The sequence below is a fragment of the Nycticebus coucang genome, chromosome 2 (genome assembly GCF_027406575.1).
Source record: "Nycticebus coucang isolate mNycCou1 chromosome 2, mNycCou1.pri, whole genome shotgun sequence".
In the NCBI taxonomy this organism is placed as follows: domain Eukaryota; kingdom Metazoa; phylum Chordata; class Mammalia; order Primates; family Lorisidae; genus Nycticebus; species Nycticebus coucang.
The window spans coordinates 28,798,246-28,821,878 of record NC_069781.1 but is presented as its reverse complement, the minus strand read 5'-3'; the positions used below and the strand labels follow the sequence as shown (position 1 = coordinate 28,821,878).

The 23,633-nt window shown below is 41.1% G+C and overlaps 1 protein-coding gene across 2 annotated transcripts in view; it reads right to left on the bottom strand.

Moving 5' to 3' along the window:
* The window catches only part of TMEM245 (transmembrane protein 245), a 103,832-nt gene that overhangs the window by 34,257 nt on the left and 45,942 nt on the right, over positions 1 to 23,633 (bottom strand). For both annotated transcript variants that reach the window (XM_053566318.1, XM_053566325.1), the window contains 4 exons: positions 18,864 to 18,946; positions 17,643 to 17,733; positions 10,614 to 10,712; positions 6,947 to 7,078 (listed from right to left, as the gene is read on the bottom strand). In XM_053566318.1, the coding sequence (XP_053422293.1) occupies positions 6,947 to 7,078; positions 10,614 to 10,712; positions 17,643 to 17,733; positions 18,864 to 18,946 (405 nt within the window). The remainder of the gene's footprint in view (positions 1 to 6,946; positions 7,079 to 10,613; positions 10,713 to 17,642; positions 17,734 to 18,863; positions 18,947 to 23,633) is intronic.

The window sequence follows — 23,633 nt, the reverse complement described above, 5'->3', positions numbered from 1 at the left end:
ATATTAACTAAATCCTTAAGGTAAAGTAGTTTCTAAGCCTAGTTTACATACCAGGGTTAGAAAGGAGGAAATGACTAAGAGGCAAGAGCAATCAATAACCAGACCCCTCAAACTCTAAAAAAAAGAAATTTATAGAGACAAAACATATCCCATCTCAAAAGGAGAAAATATGAGCCAGTATTTGCATTAGTTGAATCAACAGGAGCAACGTAACTCCTGAAAGAAGGCGAGGAACAGAATAGTCATGGAACACATACAACAGCCCAGGAGAAGTACCTGAGCACTCAAGCAAGGGGCTAAGGAAAGGGAAATCTCTGCTGTGGACTGGAGATGGCCAGCAAGGCCTCACCATCTCCAGCGGTTCTGCACCCCTTTACTCTGAGTCCACTAATCACCAAATAGTATTTTTTTTTTGAGACAGAGTCCCACTATGTCGCCCTTGGTAGAGTACCGTAATGTCATAGCTCACAGCAACCTCAAACTCTTGGGCGTAAGTGATTCTCTTGCCTCAGCCTCCCAAGTAGCTGAGACTACAGGCACCTGCCACAACACCTGGCTATTTTGTTGTTGTTCTTGTTGCAGTTGTCATTGTTGTTTAGCTGGCCTGGGCTGGGTTTGAACCCACCACCCTTGGTGTATGTGGCTGGCACTGTAACCACTGTGCTACAGGCACCAAGCCACCAAATAGTCTTTTGTTTATAAATTTGGCTTGCCAGGTACTAGAGTGATTGATTGGCCTGCCTTCTTTGAAGCTAGTGAAGGAGACTCAAAAGAAGCAATTTAGAATAATTGAAGAGGAGTAGATGTTGCAGGGATGTAGAGGCAAAAATAAGAGAAAATGTCTCTCCTGGTAGGACTGAGCTATCTCTGTGCAGCAGACGGTCCAGAGGGAGCCTGCATACGGTGGACTACATGAGCTCTGCTGTTCTTCTCTGGTTCCTGTATTCTTTGTCTATAAATGAAGGTAGTTGAGCCATGTGATCCCAAAATACCATTTCAACTCAGCCACTGTGTTTCTTAATGCAAAAATAATCATTATTCAAGCTGTAATGTACTTTTTTTTTTTTTTTTGTAGAGACAGAGTCTCACTTTATGGCCCTCGGTAGAGTGCCGTGGCTTCACACAGCTCACAGCAACCTCCAACTCCTGGGCTTAAGCGATTCTTAAAGACCGGGTTTCACTCCTGTCTAGGTTAGAGTGCAGTGGCATCATCATAGCTCACTGAAACCTCAAATTCCTGGTCTCAGGTGATCCTCCTGAGCCTCCCAAGTACCTGGAACTACAGGTGCGACCCACTACACCTGGTTAATGACAAATGAGATTTTTTTCTACCTCCAAAAACTTATAATCTAATTGGGAATATTGGGATAAACACTAGAGTCAAAGAAAAAGAAACTAAAATATGTTCAGGTATCAAAAGAAGGGCTGAAAATAATGAATGCAGATGGAATTTGAAAGCAGGGGAAGCCCAATGTGTTCTGAAATACACTAGGAAGATTTTGTGAACATTAGCACTAAGCTGCCTATTTACAACAAGATCAAAAAACAAACAAAACAAAGCAGATAAAAAATGTAAAGGTATGAGACTAAAAAATGTTGAGTTCTACAGAAGGTGAAATACAATTTAGAAGATAACCTAGTATTATATAAAAAGCCTGGTTTCTGGAGCCAACAAAAGAAAAACTGAATTTGAATATTAACTGTTAACCTATTAGGCTAACAAACTTTAATATGTTTCTTTGTTATTAAAATGAAGGCAAGTATTCTGGCTTTGCACAATCTTTGAGAGAATTAAACTAGAAAATACTTATTAAGCATCTAGCACAATATTTGACACAAAGTATTTGATATAAAACCTACCAAATAATCATCTCCTCCTTAAGTAGTACATCAGTCAATTATTTAAATATGTTTAGGTATACAGGAATTTTTTTTAATTTCAAAACCTGCTTATCCTTTTTTTCCCATAAAAATTTATAAAGTTTTAATTATCATTTTTCTGTATAATCTTAATAGTGTCACTTTTCAATTCCAAATGCTCAAAACAATAAAAAAGGATTCATTAACTTTTAGTTAATACACCTGAATTTTGGAGGAAACCAACCATTCAATGTTTTATTTGACAATATACTCTCTTGCATAAGCACTAGTATTAAAAAGTTAACTAGGGCCAGGGGCTCACACCTGTAATCCTAGCATTCTGGAAGGCTGAGGCGGTGGATTGCTTGAGCTTAGGAGTTCGAGCCAGAGTCAGAGCCAGAGCAAGACCCTGTCTCTAAAAACAGCAGGGCATTGTGCCAGGCACCTGTAATCCCAGCTACTTAGGAGGCTGAGGCAAGAGGATCATTTGAGCCCAAGAGCTATGGTGCCACAGCACTCTACCAAGGGTGACAAAAAAAAAATGCTGACTAGAAGGTTTATGAAATTGGACAAACCCTATTGATTGTTGGGCTTTTCTATTCGCTGATCTGTCTCAGACTTTCCATTTGGCTTTCAACATTTCACTCTTAAAAAGGAATAGGTTAAGAAGGATCACCAGACATATGATGAAAGAGAAAGCAAAATAAACTTTAAAGAAACTCAGAGAGGGCGGCGCCTGTGGCTCCATCGGTAAGGCGCTGGCCCCATAAACAGAGGGTGGCGGGTTCAAACCCGGCCCCGGCTGAACTGCAAACCAAAAAATAGCTGGGCGTTGTGGCAGGTGCCTGTAGTCCCAGCTACTCGGGAGGCTGAGGCAAGAGAATCGCTTCAGCCCGGGAGTTGGAGGTTGCTGTGAGCTGTGTGAGGCCACAGCACTCTACAGAGGGCGATAAAGTGAGACTCTGTCTCTACAAAAAAAAAAAAGAAAAAATAATAAGAAACTCAGAGAGCAGAAGACATTTAAAAAAAGAAAGAAACAGCACTCTGGGAGGCCGAGGCAGGTGGACTGCCTGAGCTCACAGGTTTGAGAATAGCCTGAAAGCGAGATCCCCTCTCTAAAAATAGCCGGGCATTGTGGCGGGCGCCTGTAGTCCCAGCTACTCAGGAGGCTGAGGCAAGAGAATCACTTGAGCCCAAGAGTTTGAGGTTGCTGTGAGCTATGACGCCACCACACTCTACCAAGGGTGACAAAGTGAGACTATGTCTCAAATAAATTAACTAATTTATTTATTTATTTTTTAAAAAATAAAGAAACAAAAAAGAAAGTTGAAAACATAAGAAAGAGCTAATGGGTAATGCAGAAGTAAAAAATTCAACCACTAAGGTTCCAAAAGCTACTTCTCAGGGGGGAAGAAAGATGGAAAACAGAAAAGATGTTTTTTAAAATTAAGGGATTATTGGGCGGCGCCTGTGGCTCAGTCGGTAAGGCGCCGGCCCCATATACCAAGGGTGGCAGGTTCAAACCCAGCCCCGGCCAAACTGCAACCAAAAAATAGCCGGGTGTTGTGGCGGGCGCCTGTAGTCCCTGCTACTCGGGAGGCTGAGGCAAGAGAATCGCTTAAGCCCAGGAGTTGGAGGTTGCTGTGAGCTGTGTGAGGCCATGGCACTCTACCAAGGGCGATAAAGTGAGACTCTGTCTCTACAAAAAAAAAAAAAATTAAGGAATCATTAGTACACACTAAAATCAATTTTAAAAAGAATTAAGGAGGCTCAGCCCCATTGCTCAGTGAGCAGGGTGCCAGCCACATACACCAAGGCTGGCGGGCTCGAGCCTGGGCCTGATAAACAACAATGACAACTCCAACCAAAAAATAGCCGGGCATTGTGGCGGATGCCTATAAATCCCAGCTACTTGGGAGGCTGAGGCAAGAGAATTGCTTAAGCCCAAGAGTTTGAGGTTGCTGTGAGCTGTGACGCTACAGCACTCTACTGAAGGTGACATAGTGAGACTCTGTCTCAAAAAAAAAAAAAAAAAAAAAATTTTTTAAGAAATCCATGCCAGAGGCCCAACATCAGATGAGCATTTCAGAAAGTCAGATAAGTGTTTTTTAGAATGCAGCCCCTGGAAAACTACAGTTCCCAAGATCTTTTGAAGGTCTTTGAGGCCACAAATAATTTTTTAATATTACTCAAACATTTGCCTTTTCACTGTGTTGACATCTGCACTGGCAGTGCAAAGGCAATCAGAGGAGGGTAAAAATGCGGGGGCCTTAGCAGGAACCAAGGGGGCAGCACCTAACTGCCCCAGTATCTGTTATGCGCTTCCCTACCACAAACTCAGCACCAGTGTCGCTCAATAATCACTCAGCCTATCATCTCAGTACTTTGGGAGGCCAAGGCAAGAGAACTGTTTGAGGCCCAGAGTTCAAGACCAGCTTGGACAACATGGTCAGACCTTGTCTCTACAAATATTTTTTTTTCTTTTTGAGACAGGGTCTGATTCTGTTGCCTGGGATAGAGTAATGTCACCATCACAGCTCACCACAACCTCAAAGTCTTGGGTTCAAGTGATCCACCTGCCTCAGCCTTCCAAGTTCTACTTTTGTAGAGATGTGGTCTCACTACATTGCTAAAGCTAGTCTCTAACTCCGGCCTCAAGCAACCCCCTCCCACCTCAGCCTCCCAAAGTGCTAGAATTACAGGCTTCGTGAACCATTACACCCAGCCCTCTCCAAAAAATGTTCTTAAAGTTAATTGAGTGTGGTGGTACATGCCTATAGTACAGAATAAGATCCTGTCTCAAAAGAAAAAGAAATGTCTTTTATGAAGCAGTAACAATTATTAATTTTACCGATAATTTTATTAAATGTCTATCTTTTAAATATTCTATGTGACTAAACAAGAAGAAAGCCCAGGCAAGTCTGCTGCTCACTGAAGTGCAACAGTTACTGCAGGAAAAGAACTTGTATGATTGAGATGGATCGATTTTTTTCATAAAACGCCACTTCTCCATAAAAGCATGACTGACAGAGTTGGTATCTGGCAGCAATTTTCAAAAAAATGAGTAAGGTAGGCCTGTCACTTTCAGGAAAACGATTGATAGTCTTTGTCAAAAATAAAACGCTTTCAAGAACAAAATATAATTCTGAAAATTTTATATTGGTTATTGTGACCTTGACAGCTACCTAAGATTTTTTCCTGATGTGACAGGTGATAATAGTAAAGAATCTGATTTTGTTTAAATAATACATAACAAAACATCAGTATTTAGAAGATGTACAGAAATCAGTGATCCCAATGTGAGTTACAAAAGCATGTGACAGTGAAAGAAACATTCCTAGTCTCACTCTGTTGCCCTGGCTGGAGTGCTGTGGCATGCAAACTCTTGGGTTCAGGCAATCTTCCTGCCCCAGCCTGGCTGGAGTGCTGTGGCACGCAAACTCTTGGGTTCAGGCAATCTTCCTGCCCCAGCCTCCCGAGTAGCTGGGATTACAGGCACCCACCATAACGCCCAACTGATTTTTCTATTTTTTGCAGAGACACGGTTTCACACTCCTGAGATCAAGGGATCCTCCTGCCTCGGCCTCCCAGAGTGCTAGGATTACAGATGTGAGCCGCCACACCGAGCCAGATCACTAAGCTTCAATATACCTAAGTACAAAAAGACCACTGACCTGGTGTCAAATTCCACACTGCAATTAACCATTAAAAAGTATCATTTTTTGAGTATGGTGTAGCATCAATTTAGAACAGCCCCCATTAAATGAGAAAAAGCTAATAAAAGACCCCCTTCATTTCTAGTGATATGTGGAGGCTAGATGTTCTTCATGTACTTTTCACTAAAACCTGAATGCAGAAGCAGATATCAGAATCCAGACGTTAAATAAATTTGCAAAAATGTAAAACAAAGCCATTCTTCTCACTAAATATTTTTAGAAAATATTATTTTGCACAAAGGAAAAGCAATGTCTTCATGTTAGCATACACTATTATTAATGGACAAATCAATATGTGCTTTGGGGGTCCTCAATCAAAAAGTGTGAGAACCACTGAACCGGGGGAGGGGGAGGATGGGGGGGGGGGGCAGAGAAAAGGGATTATCAAAATCCATAAAATAAAAACGGAAGGACGTGAATTTCTAGATTTAGTTCCAAGCTGTTTCAACTGTACCAGGTGGCCAGGAAGAAGGGGAAAGTGTCGGGTTAGGGGTAGGGGCTAAAAGAGCTAAAAGATAACTCCAAGAAAGGGATAAGCAAGCTCTAAAGAACTTAGAAAATAGTCTCATCTTCACCTTCAGCTTCCATGTGAAGAAGCCAAAAGATAATATTAAAAATTGCAAAACCCTGGAAGAGCAGCATAAACCTTACTGTAGAAATTCAGAGCTAATGACCCAGAGAAAGCTACAAGCATTGACAGCTATTTCTGGAGAATGAGGCTAAAGCTGGGGGGCATAAAATAGGGCATTACTGTTTCTTAACGAAAGTCGTCAGACACTGTCAACTTATTCAGTCATGTTCATGTATTACTTCGACAAAAATTAAATTTAAGAAATGTAGCATTGTAAAACTCAACTTTTGTTAATCTGATGAAAGTCACAAGTTTATCTCATCTCTGAATAACACCTCACCAGGAATGCTCTGGAACCATGCAGAGCAGCAGTTAACACTCAGAAATGCTGCAAGACTACAGAGGTGGAGGATGCATGGTGGAGGTGAGGTAGGAAACAGCAAGCCAGGTATTTACACATTCATCTCCAGCACTGGCGCGCTGTAAAAGCAGGTCCCTCTCCAGTGGCCCAGCTAGGGACATTCTGGTCAAAGTAAGGGGACCATCTGACAACCCACAGCATTGCTCACATGCTACAGGACAGCATCTTTCAGTCACTCTTCAGTAACAGAGGAGCCACCAGGGGAGCTATACCGGGGCCTGTGGCTTCTGAACATCTTTCTAGTCCATTTAGAGTTCTCAAATCTACAACCATCATGGCATTAAAAGAAAGGTAACTGAAGGGCTCATAGTGTATAAAGAAAACCTGGAATTAGAGTTTGTTTATAAGTTCAGTTTAACTACAAATACTATTACTTACCGAAAGAAACGTCTCGATGTTCTCGTGGACAAAGGACGCAATATCCTGCCAGTCCATAATGTCTCCCAGCCAGCTATTCTGGCGACTTACATGCATCTTGTGTCCTTTGTGCCTTCCAGAATGTGTTACATTCTATGAATAAAACAGTGCAGACATGAAATTTCCATCTTAACCTACAGTATAAGAGTATCAATGTCCCATTTTGCTTCAGGTCCACTTAAGCACTTTGGTATGTACTCAGAGGCGACAGCTTTGTGTTATTTAGAAAAGCAGCTAAGGGCTCCATCTAAACACCTAAAATGCTCCTCTATTTATATTCTAGGTACCATGCCTGAGCCCTGCCCCAGGGCCCCCCGTGAAAACGCTGCATCCCTCCACACCTGCAACAGTGCACCCACACAGCAGGGACTCTAACCTTTTTTCCTTTTATCCCCTCCACCTTTCTCTTAGTCTCCCATCTTCGCTATTTTCCTCCTTTCCTTATCTCCCTGATTAATCTTTCACACAAGATAAAGAGAGTGGAAGAGAGAAAAATATGACAAATAAGAATAAGAGGGGAGGAAGACTGAATCCATCTATGTGAAAGCCACTGGCAGAGATGCAGGAATAACTAAATTTGAAAAAACGTATAAATAAAGTGACAGGCAATGCTAAAATCCATGGGTAATTTCTTAACATTTCCCATGTGTTTCCCTTCTCCCCCATTTGCTAATGGGATGATGATAGTAACCTGTGTTACGCAATGCAAAAAGATACTAGATTCCAGCCAAAGAGGTAAAGAAGCCAACATACAGTGAGCCCTCCGATCTGTGGGTTCTGCATCTATAGATTCAACCAAATATGGATGGAAAATATCGGGGGGGAAATTAAAAGTTCCACAAACTAAATCTTGAATTTGGCATGTGCTGAGTACTATAAGGAATCTACACATCAAATGCTATCTTGAAAACATGCAAGATAAGGAATCTACACATCAAATGCTATCTTGAAACATCAATATCTGTATATAGTGATGTACAGATATTGTATGAGGTGTTACAAGTGATCCAAAGACGATATAAAGTATACGGAAGGGTGTATGCAGGGCATGTGCAAATACACCCTATGGCACAAGGGACTTGAGCATCTCTGGTTTTTGGTAACTGTGGACAGTGTGGAACCAATCCTCCATGGATACTGAGGGACAACCATACTTAACTGCTTACAAACCTATGCTTTTAAGACACTGACCTTCCTCTACCATAAAATGAAGCTCAGAAGGGTGAAAGATAGGAAAAGCTGTTTGTGTGTAGGCAGAAGCCCCAGGATTAGTAAAGGAAAGAGACAGAACCTTTATAATTACCTGGTTCTTCAGCAGATGGAATCAAATCTGTGATACTCCACGTAGATATTCTCTAGGTATTTTTCCCCCAATCTTTGAAACCCACAAAAACCATCTAAGTTCCCCAAACTCATCCCAAGGCAAGAGTACACATTCCCAAACAGGTCACTAAGCAACAAGTTCAAATTTAAAATCACCCCTTCTCCCTCTCCACCTGATGTGCTCACAGATTTAGACACTCCTGTTCTCCCAACATCACCCAAGAGAAATCACCTACCAAATCTGCCTACTGTACACAGAGAACAGCTCCCACTGGTCCCCAGGCCCTGCCAGACCGAGTAACACAGGCCAGCATGGCATATGCAGTAGCTTCTAAAATCACTGATTTTATATGGAGTATAAATACATGCATTACTTTCCATCATAAATTCTTTTTTTTTTTTTTTTGAGACTAAATCTCACTCTTTCACCTTGGGTAGAATGCCATGGTGTCATAGCTCACAATAGCCTCAACCTCTTTGGACGAGTGATCTTCCTGCCTCAGCCTCCCAGGTAGCTGGGACTATAGGTGCTTGCCACAACACCCAGCTAGTTTTTCTATTTTTAGTAGAGACAGGGTCTGCTCTTGCTCAGGCTGGTCTCAAACTCCTGAGCTCAAGAGATATGCTCCTGCCTCAGGAAATCCCAGAGTGCTAGGATTACAGGCATCAGTCACCACACCTGGTCCCACCATAAATTCTAAAGTGAGAGTACATAAGCACAAGTAGCACACAGGTTGACTTAAAACTTTTAGATCTATTTTTATTTCCTCAGAAAGTTCTTAGAGTTGACAAGTGTGCCATGCAAAACAGGAGCGGCTAGCCCCATGTGGCTGCTGAGCACTTATTACGTGGCTAGTCCAAACGCTGGGCAGCTGGTGTTACACGTACACTACATTTCCAAGATTTAGTACAAAAAAATATATATATAAAATATCTCATTGAATTTTTTCTACTGATTATATATTGTAATGACAGTATTTGGAGTAACCAGGTTAAGTAAAGTATTCTTAAAAAACTGAAAAAGCTGAGTGCAGTAGCACGTATACCTGTAATCCTAGCCATTTGGGAGGCTGAGGTGGGAGGACCACTGGAGCCTGGGAGTTCAAGAACAGCTGGGGCAACATAGTGAGACCCCCAACTCTTTCTCTCCCTTCCTTTTTTTTTCTTTTTTTGAGACAGAGTCTCACTATGTCACCCTCAGTAGAGTGCGGTGGCATCACAGCTCACAGCAACCTCAAACTCTTGGGCTTAAGTGATTCTCTTGCCTCAGCCTCCCAAGTAGCTGGGACTACAGGTGCATGCTACTACACTTGACTAATTTTTTTATTTTTTGTAGAGATGCAGTCTTGCTGTTGCCCAGGGGAAGGAAAGGAGAAAGGAAAGGAAAGGTGAGAGGAAAAAGGAGAGAGGAGGGGAGGGGAAAGAAAAGAAAAAAAGAAAAGAAAAGAGAGAGAAAGGCCGGGCATGGTAGCTCATGCCTATAATCCTAGCACTCTGGGAGGCCGAGGCAGATGGAATGCCTGAGCTCACAGGTTGGAGACCAACCTGAGCCAAGAATGAGACCACGTCTCTAAAAAAAAAAAAAAAAAAATAGCCAGGTGTTGTGGAGGGTACCTGTAGTCCCACCTACTCTGGAGGCTGAGGCAAAAGAACTGCTTGAGCCCACAAGTTTGAGGTTGCTGTGAGCTATGACGTCACAGCACTCTACCAAGGTGACACTGTCTAAAAAATAAAAAAAATGAAAGAGGGGAAGAGAAGCGGGGAAGGGAAGGGAAGAAGGGAAGGGAAATAGGGAAGTGGGGGGAAGGAAGAAGGAGAGGGAAGAAGGGGAAGGAAGAAGGGAAGGGAAGGGGGAAGGGGAAGGAAAAGGGGGAGGGGAGGGTAAGAGGGAGGGAGGGGGAAGGGTAAGGGGGAGGGAGGGGGAGGGTAAGGGGGAGGGAGAGGGGGGAGGGGAGGGGAGGGGAGGAAGGGAGGGACCTAAAACAGATAAAATTAACTTTAATGTAATTACTAGAAAAACTAACAGTCCATATGGGGCCTGCACAGAGCTAATCTAGAGAGTAAGATGTCAACGACAAAGCAGAGAACGTGATCCTGACACACGAGAGAGGATGAGAGGTTCTGTCCTGGAGATTAACCATCAACTCAAGCTGACTTTTAGCGACCTGAGGATTAAGAGCTGCTTATTTCAAAATGTCAATAATTTAAACTCCAATGTGAATACATTCATATCTAGTCAACGAGTCAATAAAATCAAAGGACTTTATTGGCTTACCAAGAACAACCTTAGTTAAAATAAACTTACCTTTACAAACCAAGAATGATACAGTCTGTCCCAAAGTTCCAGCACTTGCTTTTCAATTACAGCTGTGTTGTTCATCTTATCTCCTAGAATTTTATGAAGCTAAAAGAAACAGATATCACCTGGTTTAGCGTTTCAGGTAACAATCCAGTAAAATTAACATATCTTCATATTTGTTCAAAACAAACTAAAATGTTTCAGACCATTTAATTTCTCTAGCCATCTTATGTTCTTTTCTTAAACTCTAGTCCTTGCTATTCTCAGAAATTTCCTCTGCTTTCTCATCTTTTTGCTTCTTTTCTCTTTCCTCTATTGTCAGATCTCTAAGAGAACTACTTTGGAGAATGGTGCAAATGAAGACATGGCCACTGACTCAGCTGATGTTCTCTGCCCAGAGAAAAATGTTTTCCCTGCCATGCCAGTGCCCACCTACTGTACGTAAGTCTCACGTTACGCTTCTCTCTATTATTAAGAATTATCCCAGAACTTTAAGTAACATTATAGGACTTCAGCTACGAACCCAAGTCCTTCCTTCCCTTAGTTTGTTTGCAGGGAGCTGTCCAGTCTCAGTCATGACTGAAGAGCGTGGCTTCTGGGTGTGTGAGAATCAGGAGCACCGAGACGAAGTAACTAAGAGGAAGGCTATTCAATACCTTACCCCACTCACTCATTCAAATCGTAGTGTCCTATGAACACAAATACTGATTTGTAGTCCCACCTCCTTTAGACAATTACCCTGTTGCCCTGAAAATAAGACATCCTCCGAAAATAAGACCTGCTTACAGGAAAGATAAGACGTCCCCTAAAAATAAGACCTAGCGCATCTTTGGGAGCACACCTTAAAATAAGACACTGTCTTATTTTTGGGGAAACAGGGTATTTCCATTTTTCCATTTTCTCTGTAACACTCTGCCTGTTGACATACAGAAAATTCAATACTGCTTTCTTTTGCATTATAAGCATTTCATCTTTAGCCTGAATCACTAACTTTCATCTTTATTTTATTTATTTATTTGCAGTTTTTGGCTGGGGTTGGGCTTGAACCCACCACCTCCGGCATATGGGGCCAGCACCCTACTCCTTTGAGCCACGGGTGCCACCCTCATCTTAATTCTTAATGTGTTTCTTTGTTCATTATGTTCCAGTATTATTTAATCATTACCCACATATAGGACATATAGATAATTACCAATTTTTAATGCCATATGTAAGACTGCAATGAACAGTCAGACTCCAGCCGAGGTGTTCACACAGAGTGGTCTTTACTACAATGAAGTAGTATTCAAACTGGCATCACTTTTAGCAGTCTTGCTCCCAAAATGTCCATGAATAATTCTAAAATATAACAACTATTTAAGGAGACTTCACTATAATTTTACAACATGTTACAAACACTGCAAAACTGTGGTGCTATCAAATATAGCAGAACATTAGACCCAGAATACTGTCCTGTGATATTGCAATGCACATTGTAAATTGCAAGGAAGAAGGGGCCAGAGAATACAGAGTCTAATGGACTTAACACTGCTATCAGAAGAATCATTAAGGCCGGGCACAGTCGCTCAGGCCTATAATCATAGCACTCTGGGAGGCCAAGGCAGAAGAATCACATCAAGACCAGCCTAGGCAAGAATGAGACTCTTTCTCTGGAAAAAAAAAAAAAAAAAAAAAACAGAAAAATTAACAGGGCATGGTGGTGCATACCTGCACTCCCAGCTACCTGGGAGGCTGAGGCAGGAGGATACCTTCAGCCCATGAGTTAGTCAGCTATGATGGCAGCAATGCACTCTAGGCAGGGCAACAGAGCAAGACTCTCAAAAAAAAAAAAAAAAAGAAGAAGAAGAAGAATTGCTCTCAAAACAAAAACAAAAAAAAGAAGCAGCAGAATCGCGAAACATACGTACTGCTGGTGGAATGTGACATGCCTCTGGATACCAAGCACCCAGAGCAGCCAGACCCACCTGAGAGCCGTCTAACTTGACATCATCTATAAACTGGAGAGCACAAAAGTAAGTGGGCAATTTTCTGTACCCATCTTGCTTGAATCTCAGCAGCCTTTGCCACAACTGACCAAATCTTTCTTGAAACATTTTCTTTTCTAGGCACCAATGACACTAGTTGGTTTTCCACTCAGGGGCTGCTCTTCAGTCTGCTGGCTCATCCTCTGATCTCCAAAGCTCAGTGCTCCAAACGGGTATCTCTGGTCCTCTCAGGCCACGTTACAGGCTAAGGTGTGCGCCCCCCAAATTCCACCGTGGAAATCCTAACCAGCAATACTTCAGAATGGTACTGTATTTACAGACAGTGTCTTTAAGTGATTAACATAAAATGTGGTCCTCAGGGTGGGCCCTAATCCAGTATGACCGGTGTCCTTATAAGAGGAGATTAGGACATGAAGAGACACGGGGGGGGGGGGGGGAGGGACCAACTGAAGACACAGGAGAACACAGCCATCTACAAGCCAAGGAGAGAGGACTCAGAAGGAACCCACCCTGCCCACACCTTCTTCTTGGTCTTCCAGCCTCCAAAACTGTGAGTAAACAAATTTCTGGTGTTTAAGCAATGCAGCCCGTAGTACACTGTAATGGCGGCTCTAGCAAAGTAGTGGAGGCCAGCTCATCAATCCCACAGGTACCATTTGACGATTCACAGACCATCACCTACAACCCACCCAGATATCCTGCCTGAGTTCCAGCTAAGTATGTCCAGGTGCCTTTTCAGCATCCCTACTCAGATAGTCAGCACCATGGACCTTCCACACCACTACCCACCCTCCGAGTCTTTTCTACCTCAAGAAGCGACACAGTATTCCTTCTAGGTGGGCAAACCAAAACTTCCTTTCCTGACACCGCATGTCCAATCCATGAGGGATTCCTGTCAGCGCAACCTAAAAAATATATCCCAAATTTGACCATTTTTCTCGATTTCCATTTCTATAATCTTAGTGATCCTAATCCAAAGCACCAGTATCTCTCTACTAAACTATCAGGAAAACCTTTTATCTGGCCTCCCTGACTTCTCTTTTCTTGCCCCCTTCTCCACTAAGCAGCCAAAATGAGCTTCTAAGCTTCTAAATCAGGTCCCTTAAATCAGTATAACGTTTGCCTTTGTAACTCAAATAAAATTCCAGCTTCTTTTACGACCTCTAGCTTATTTTATTGTCTCATTCCCTGTTCCAGCCACACTGGCCTTCACCTAAGCTTGCTATCAGCTCAGACTTTGAATGTGCTACACCCTCAGCTTGAAACATTCTTCTCCAGACCTTCACAAATTGTTGCCTTCTCATGACTCAAGTCATAATGAGAATAGGCATTCTCAGAGACCTCTGACCACTCCTTCTAAAGCCTCTTCCCCACTCACTCTCCACCTCATTACTGTCTGCCCTTGTCACAGCATTCATTAGCACCTGCAATTTTTTTTTTTTTTTGTAGAGACAGAGTCTCACTGTACCGCCCTCGGGTAGAGTGCCATGGCGTCACACGGCTCACAGCAACCTCTAATTCTTGAGCTTACGCGATTCTCTTGCCTCAGCCTCCCGAGCAGCTGGGACTACAGGCGCCCGCCACAACGCCCGGCTATTTTTTTGTTGTTGTTGCAGTTTGGCCGGGGCTGGGTTTGAACCCGCCACCCTCGGCATATGGGGCCGGCGCCCTACTCACTGAGCCACAGGCGCCACCCAGCACCTGCAATTTTTACTTGCTTGCACGTTTACTGATGGCTCCGCTCATCAGCACCTGCAATTTTTACTTGCTTGCACGTTTACTGATGGCTCCGCTCATCAGAGGGTAAGGAGAGGTGGTGAATCTTTCCGGTTCATTGCTTGCCCCCCAGCACTTAGAGCACACCTGGCACCATTAGGGACCAGCTGTCATTTCCATCACTGTGCTCAGCAGAGACAGTACACAGGAAACACCACTTACTCTCTTGCTGTCCCAGGGCAACACCGCCAGGCACAAATCTTAGAAAGGGCAGCTCAAGCAAGGAGAGCCAACTGGGAGGTCTAAGCAGAAACTGGACAAACTTAAGGGAAATGGGAGATCCAGCTGACGAAGTAGGCTGGGCAGGGAGAAGGGAACCTTGTCTGCTAACACCTAAACACATCCTGAAAAACTCTTCTCTTCTGGGCATCACATTTTTTTCCTAGCTTCAGCCCTTCTAGACCAGGAGTCCTCAAACTGCTGCCTGCGGGCCACATGAGGCGGTATTAATTGTATTTGTTCCCGTTTTGTTTTTTTACTTCAAAATAAGATATGTGCAGTGTGCATAGGAAATTTGTTCATAGTTCTTTTTTTAAACTACAGTCTGGCCCTACAACGGTCTGAGGGACAGTGAACTGGCCCCCTGTTTAAAAAGTTTGAGGACGCCTGCTCTAGACTTTTGCTCTTAGGACCCAATTCTTACAAGATTCTTACCTGGGTAGTATCTGAGACTTAGTAGGAAGCTACCTCTGCAGTTTCACTGTTGTTTTGTTGTTGTTGTTTTAAATTTCAAATTAATATGAGGGTACAAATGATTAGGTTATATTTTTGCATTCCTTAAGTAAAGTTCGAGTTGTAGTTGAACCTTCTCCCGGGGGCGTGCGGTATACCTGTCCTCACATCTGTACACCTTAGGTGAGAGCTTACCACTCCCCCTCTCTCCCTTTTCCTTTTTCCCCCTTCCCCCCCCCATTTGAATTTAATTGTGGTTTTTCTCTCATGTGGGTGTGTAGTTGTTTATCTATTGGTTTCATATTAGTATTGACTATATTAGACACTGGCTTTTCCAGTCTTTGTTTTTTAACAACTTTACTGAAATATCACTCACACACCTCACGACTCACCTATTTAGGCATACAAGTCGATGGTTTTTTAGTACATTCATAGTTATGTGATCTTGATCACCATGAATTTTAAAACATCTTTGTCATCCCAAAAGGAAACCCCATACCCAGAAGCAGTCACTCCCCCATTTCCTGCCAATCCTCCCGACTCCTAGAAACCACTACTTTGCTTTCTATCTCTACAGGTTTTCCTCTTTGGGACATTTAACAATAAAGGAATCACACGTGTTGTTTTTGGAGACTGCTTCTTTGACTTAGCACAATGCTTTCAAGGTTAATCCATGGTGTACCATGGTGTACCATTTCCTTCCTTTTATGGCTGAATAATATTCCATCATATAAATCAGATTTATTCATCAGATGGCAAACATTCAGCAGCTGTTTTTAGACATAACTCCTGTGTCTTCTAAATCAAGATCACAAATATTAACCATTTTTGTTATCCCTCTTCAGCTGTCTTCCTTCTTGAAACCTTGAGCAAAAAGTCTATTCATACCTGAACTAGTCAAGCAACACTTACAAACATACAGGAAATAAAACTCAATGGGAACCAAGCACGGGAGGTTTGGCTTAATTCAACCTAACGGGTTGAGTGCAGGGCATGAGTACAAGAGGGACTCTACCTAACAAACTCAAATATTTTGACCTGGTTGTTTGTACCCTCACATTTACCTAAAATTTTAAAAAATTCAACCTAATGGATATAATGTACTCATTCTAGATGAAGGGGATACTTGTAACTTTCACCTGAAATGCACAAAATAAACTATGTAACCAAAACATGTGTATCCCTATAATATTCTAAAATTTTAAGAGTCTTTTTAAAGAAATTTAAAACATAAAAAAGTCTCATACTTGTCTTTCTCTAAGTTGAAATCTACTTCTTTAAAAATCTAAAGCACATTGCTCCTGCTACCCAAAATTCCCATTATCCTCTTCTCAAAAAGGTAAAAATTCCTGAATAAAACTTTTTCCCCAATAGGTAAATCAATAAATAATTAAATGCTATGTTTTCAGCAAGATAACATATGTGTAGAGGGCTAAAAAGCCTTCTGCAATGGCTAGATCTTCTTGACGGTTCTGAGATCTGAAGCCACATACTTACCTTTTGCTTATACAATAAATATTTTTTAAAGACTTGCCATGTGACACTTAACTAAGATATCTAAGATAGACAAAAGACAATCAATAACATACTTATGTGAACAGACTACCATAAAGAATGTCTTCCACAATATCTTTTTAAGATTTTGTTTCTGAATTGTGAATAAGGAGTCACATATGAATACATTTCTCTGGGGACGAGTCCCATGACAACAAATCTTGTCAATCTGTACATGATATTAATTACTTCAGAATATTAAAAGTGCAATAAAATTGCCTTTTCCCTCATAGGCAATGCAGGGAGGAGAGAGGGAGGATATCCCAAATCCAGTGTGGAGTCTAATCCTTATCTGTCTTTTCCACTGTCATTCATCCCCTTCATAACACTCCCGCCAATCTAGTCAAGAGCACTTCCTCAAGCACACTCCTGTCTCTGCATCTAGGCGCTCATAAATACTCTTCTTAAAATCTGTTCTTCCTTGATCTGCCATTCCTCCAAGGTTTATCTCAAGTGCCACGTTAAAGCATTTAATCCAGTTCTGAGCACACACTGCCAGCATGCTACAGTGGAAAGAACAGGGATTTGCAGGTAGTCTTCAGTTTTTGAAACCAAGCTCTGTAATTTACTGCAGGACCACTGGAAATTACTCAGCCTTGCTAAGTGTGTTTCCTTGTCTATAAAGCAGGCAAAATAATTCAGACTACTGCAGGTTTCTTGGAAAGATTAGATGAAACTAACTGGAAACTGCTAAGCACAGTTACCTCCAAAATAGGATTTAATATACCTTAAAATCTTTTTCTCCAGAAAAGCCTTATTTGACCCCCCCCATTCATTCTGTCCTAAAGCACAAATAATAAATCAGATCTTTTTTGAAATAAAAGCAAATGACCAACCTCTCAGATTATTTGGGTCACTAACACTATTCAATGACCATCTAGAATGTTTAATTTCATTCTATGTCCCTTGTCAACCTATATATTTAAGCCTATTTCAAAACAGAAATCGTTGTAAATAAAAAAAATCTCTGTTCATACCTTATCAATGAAGGAGCCATTACCAGTAATGCCCCTCAGGAGAAAGTCACAAAGAAAGGCTTGTCCCTTACCTTGTGTGTTATCCATTCTCTTCCATACTGATAAACATTGTTAGCCGCAGAATTCAGGGCTCTCTGGACTACCTGAGCCTCAGGAAGCCAACTAATTAAAACAAAGAAAAAATGAAGAAAGCACACTTTTAGTGCACTGTACCAGTAACACCTTGAGCTTGATGTACTTAAGCTATCCTAACAAATTGCCGATCAGTCATCAATACACAGATACAAATGCATCACCAACAGGAATCTGTGACTTCTAGGCCTTACTGGCCTGATTCTAACATTCAAGATGTCCCTTCAGTCTTTTCGTAGCTTTTAGACCCACTTTCCCCACAACCTCCCTTTCACTCTGCCTCCTTTCTCTGTCCATATGTGTTTTGGGTCATCTGTCTTACTCAGTACCAGAAGAAGTGGTTCTGGAACACTGGGATATTCAGATGGGGTTCTCAAAGTGTGGCAAACAGACCAGCATCAGAACTGCTTTAAAACCTCCTTAGAAATCTTAGAGATCCTCTAAGACAGGGGTCAGAAAACTTTTTCTGTAAAGGGCCAGTGAATAAGCATCTTAGGCTTTGCAGAATATATCTCTGCCACTACTACTCAATTCTGCCGACCCTTGTAGTCCCAGAACAACCAGACACCATATGCAAGTGAATGGACACAGGTGTGATCCAATAAAACTGTATTTATAAGAACAGGAGCTGAATTTGGCACTGGCCATAGTTTGCCTATCCCTCCTCAAAAATAATACTATATGGGAATATGTCAAGATGTTAGAGTGGAAAGTTCCCTTCAGTTAGTTGGAAGCACTGGTTGAAAGTGTTGACTCTCCCACTGGGGGTTACTGTTTCAAGTTCCTTAACCTATCGTCTTGGTTCCTCATCTGTGAAATAGGGATAATCTCTTCAATCTACCTCAAAAAGCCAGTGCAAGGAACAAACATAAGGTAGGTGAAAGTGTGTTGTAAATTATAACATGCTGTAGACTATAAATTTCAATTAAAATACAAGGTATCACTCACTATAAGTTGTTCCTAAAAAACTAAGCACTTCTCTCTCCCACCCAACCCCAGGACAGCACACCTGCATGCCATTCTCCTACACAAATAACAGTACTTATCAAAGCTTTGGCAAATTCTCTCCCAAATACATGCATCCGTGAAGATCATTCCATGCAAACAGATGCTGAAACTGGGTCACTCATCTCTATTCTTTTGCAAAACCATATTCTTACTTTGCCCACTCAGGGTGATTTGCCACAGTTTCATTAATCAAATTACTTGTGACTTCAATCATGTGTACGCTCTCTTGATGTACCTGTATTACGAACAAAGAAAGAAAAGAATCTCAGTATAAAATAAACCCAATTTAACGTTTACTTTTCCACTTTATTACTGGAACAATGCTTTTAGAGTCAAATAATTATACACCTTGGTTTTAATTCATTAAAACATGTACCAAAATGTTGCTACACGTAATATCCTTTGATACACACTATAATACTTAACACATAAATATATTTTGTTCATATATATATCTGTGTGAATATACTTTATGTATCTAAGTGAACAATACCAACACTACCTGAGCCAAAAGAATTATAATGTAGTAAAAGACATAAAGGCAAATAAACAACTGAGTAAAGTTTCTGAGTAAAAACAAAACAGAACAAAAAAAGCCAAGTGAAACTGTACCTCTCAACGTACCTTGCCTAATAACCAACAAAATGAGGAAGACAGAAAGTCAACTAGTTAAAAACATTTTTTTTACCCAGGACACCTAAACAAGAAATGAAGCATAATTTCATACAATTTTCAACATGGCAATGAAATAAAACATCTGGAGCACGACAAAGAGACATAACAATTAAAACTGACTCTGACACCCATAAACTATACGGGCGAACTGACAAATTCTTTAGATTCACAAGTAACATGGAGGAAAAAAAAAATAACCTTATCATTTTCTGGGTAAGGAAAAAAACACAGTGCAGGAGGAGAGAATAAATCAGAAAACAAAGATCAACAGTCCTCCACACACACCTGTCTCTCTCCCTCCCTGCAGTGGAAGTTCCAAAGGATTTTAGGATGAGGAGAGAGGCAACAAAGAGAGTGAAGATATTTCCCCATAGGAATGGGTATGGCCTTAACCAAGTGGCAAAACCCCTAAGGGTCACAAACAAAACCAGAACCGAATAATGTCTAGGTATCCTTACGAAGAGGTACATAACCACCTAGGCCTCCCCACGAACTTCCAAGTGTATCTGGACCCAAAAACTAACTAGTAAAGGAAGATAAACAGATTTCAGAAACAATGAAGAGAGAACCAACTCAAACACAATGCCTGAAAGAAAACCAGATGGAGTAAGACCCTCCAAGTTTTAGCGAGAAATTTGGCTTTCACTCCGTGAGATATGGCAAACCACGGAGTGCTTTATGCTTAGAAGTAACATAATCTTAAATGTTTTAAGTGTATTTGGAGGCTGTGCTGAGAACAAACAAAATGAAGTGAAGAATGAGAGATCAGATAGGAGGGCACTGCAATAATTCAAGACAAAAAGGAGATAGCTTTGAGCAGGTGTGGGGGGGAAGGTAGAGGAAACTTCCCCTTTACCCCAAAAGAACATAGGTAATTCTGTTTAAGGGCAGTAAGTGGTTGGTAGGGAGGATGAACAGACACTTGGGAGAATGAATGGATAGGGGAAACAGACTGCCTTGTGAACTAACCTGAGAGAAAGGTTTTAGGTATAAAATGATTTCGGCCAGGATCTGGCTGCATTTTTGCTTTTATCTCCTATAATATAGTGAGGTAACAGGGAAGGAAGAGAAAGCCCCTTCCAAAGGCCAGTTATTCTGTAAGGGCCTTTAATTCAAAATGCCAAGGAATCATATTTTGGGGTGAAATTTCCTGAACTCCTTCACAGAGCAGTAGTGGCAGGGAGGGTAAAAAGTGATTGGATTCAAAATATATCACACAATATATCATATAGTAATCAACTGACTGTTAGAAATTAAACTAACCTTGCATTCCAGAAATAAAGGTGATATGTATTATCCTTTCCACATACTATTGAACTTAATCTGTTAATATTTTGCAAGGAATTTTTCTTTTTATTGAGGCAGAGTCTCACTTTGTTGCCCTTGATAGATTGCCGTGGTGTCACAGCTCATAGTAATCTCAAACTCTTAGGCTCAAGTGATCCTCTAGCCTCAGCCTCCCAAGTAGCTGGGACTACAGGCGCCCACCACAACACCCGGCTACTTTTTAGAGAAGAGTCTTGCTCTTGCTCAGGCTGGTCTCAAACTCCTGAGCTCAAACAATCCACCCGCCTCAGCCTCTCAGAGTTTTGTGTTTGTTTTTAAGTGACAATGGTCTGCAGTTTCCTTTCAATGGACATAGTTGACTTTGGTATCTGGGCAACACTGTCATAAAACTAGCTGGGAAGTGTTAATTTTTCCTCTGCTATCTAAAAAGATGTTGCACAGAGAAAGTATCATTTCTTCAATAATGTTTGGTAAAATTTGCCATTGAAACCATCTGACCTGAACTCTTCTTGATAGGAAGATTTCAAACACTAATTCAATTTCTTTCTTTCTTTTTTAAGACAGAGTCTTTCTCTGTCACCCTGGGCAGAGAGCCGTGGTATCAAAGCTCACAGCAACCTCAAATTCTTGGGCTCAAGTGATTCTCTTGCCTCAACTTCCTTAGTAGCTGGGACTACAAGTGCCTACCACAACACTCAGTTTTTCTATTTTGAGTAGAAATGAGGTCTTGTTTTACTCAAGCTGGTCACAAACTCCTGAGTTCAAGTGATCCACCCACCCTGGCTTCCCAGAGTGCTAGCATTACAGGTGTGAGCCACCGTGCCTGGCCTCAGTTTCTTTTATTGATATAAGGCTACTTGATTTTTCTATTTCTTTTTGAGTCTACTTCCTTACAAGTAATTTCTCTATTTAAAATAATCTAAGTTACCAAACTTGTTGGCATAAAGATGTTCACAATATTCCCTTGCTATCCTTTTTAAGATCTGTGAGCTATCTACAGATGTCTCTTCTTACTTGATTTTTTTCTTAATCCACCTGGCTAAAAATTCATCAATTTTATGGATGTTTTTCAAAAAACCCTATTTTGACTTTATTAACATTTTTCCTATTGTTTCTCTATTTCCAACTTCATTGATCTTTATTTTCTTCCTTCCATTTACTTTGAATTTGCACTCCTTTGTTAGCTTCTGAAGGTGGAAGCTTAAGTCACTGATTTTTTCCTCATTATTGAATACCACAGATTTTCCTCTCAGCATTGCTTGAGCTGCATCCCACAAATTTTTTTTTTTTTTTTTTTTTGAGACAGAGTCTCACCATGTTGCCCTTGGTAGAATGCTATGGCATCACAGCTCACAGCAATCGCCAACCCTTGGGCTTAAGGGATTCTCTTGTCTGAGCCTCCCAAGTAGCTGGGACTAAAGGTGCCTGCCACAATGCCCGGCTATTTTTTGGTCTCAATTGTCATTGTTTTAGCTGGCCTAGGCTGGGTTTGAACCCGTCAGCTTTGGTGTATGAGGCTGGCACTGTAACCACTGCGCTATAGGCACTGAGCCTACATCCCACAAATTTTGATAAGCACTCATTTCTATCCACTTCAAAATATTCTAATTTCCCTTGCAATTTCTTTGATTCAGATTTAGAAGCATGTTGCTTAAATTCTAAATATTTAAGAATGTCCTGGATTTCTTTTTGCTACTTTAATTCTGATATGTCAGAGAACATGCTATGTTCTCAATATTTTCAAATGTATTGAACATACTATTTATCCCGGTGTTTCATGTTTACTTGAAATTCCTGATTGTTAATTAGGTCAAGTTGACTGACAGTATATTAAAAGCCTTCTAAACAACCTTGTTGATATTCTACCTCCTTATTCTCTCAATTATTGCAAGAGTAGGATTGACTCCCTAGCTACAGTCATAGATGTGTCTATTTCTCCTTTTAATTCTGAGCGTTTGATTTCATGTATTTTAGAGCTGTTGTTAGGAGTACATACATTTATAATTGTTACGGCAACATTAACGCTCATCCTTATTAAAAGTCTTTATTCATTTGTAATAATATTACTTTTTGAAAATCTATTTTTTCTGGTTATCAATATTAATTACTCATTTCTGTTTAAAGTTTGCAGTGTATGTGGCAGCGCACCTATAGCTCAGTGGGTAGAGCGCCAGCCGCATACACCAAGGCTGGTGGATTCGAGCCCGGCCTGGGCCTGCTGAACGATGATGAAAACTGCAGCAAATAAATAGCTGGGCCTTCTGGCAGGCGCCTGTAGTCTCAGCTACTTGGGAAGCTGAGGCAAGAGAATCACCTAAGCCCCAGAGTTTAAGGTTGCTGTGAGCTGTGAGGCCAAGGCATTCTACCGAGGGTGAGACTCTGTCTCAAAAAAAAAAAGAAGTTTGCAGTTTATCTTTCAATACTTTTACTATAGACCTTTTTTGTGGCTTTGAATTTAAAATGTATCTTTCATAGATACTGAATAGTTGGAATTTTTGTAACCAGTCTGACAATCTCTGCTTTTGGATTAAAGTGTTTAGTTCCTTCTCACATAATATATTTCGTTGGTTCAAAAGTAATTGAGGTTTTTGCATTGTTGAAAATTGCCACTTGAGGGCAGCGCCTGTGGCTCAAAGGAGTAGAGCTCCGGCCCCATAAGCTGGAGATGGCGGTTCAAACCCAGCCCTGGCCAAAAACTGCAAAAAAAGAGAAAATTCCCACTTGATACTGGTAATACTGGTAATACATTCCTAAATAAATGTGGTTATGTGACATAACCACATAAATGTGGTTACATCAATTTAATGGGCATTTCTTGCTTTATGTTTTTTAGCTAATGACTTATTTAGACTATGGAAATATAGACATGTCAGACAAATAGCAAATTCAAGCACTTTTCTTACTTGAATTCAAAATGGGTTGTAAAGCAGAGGAAACAACTCACAACATCAACAGTGCAT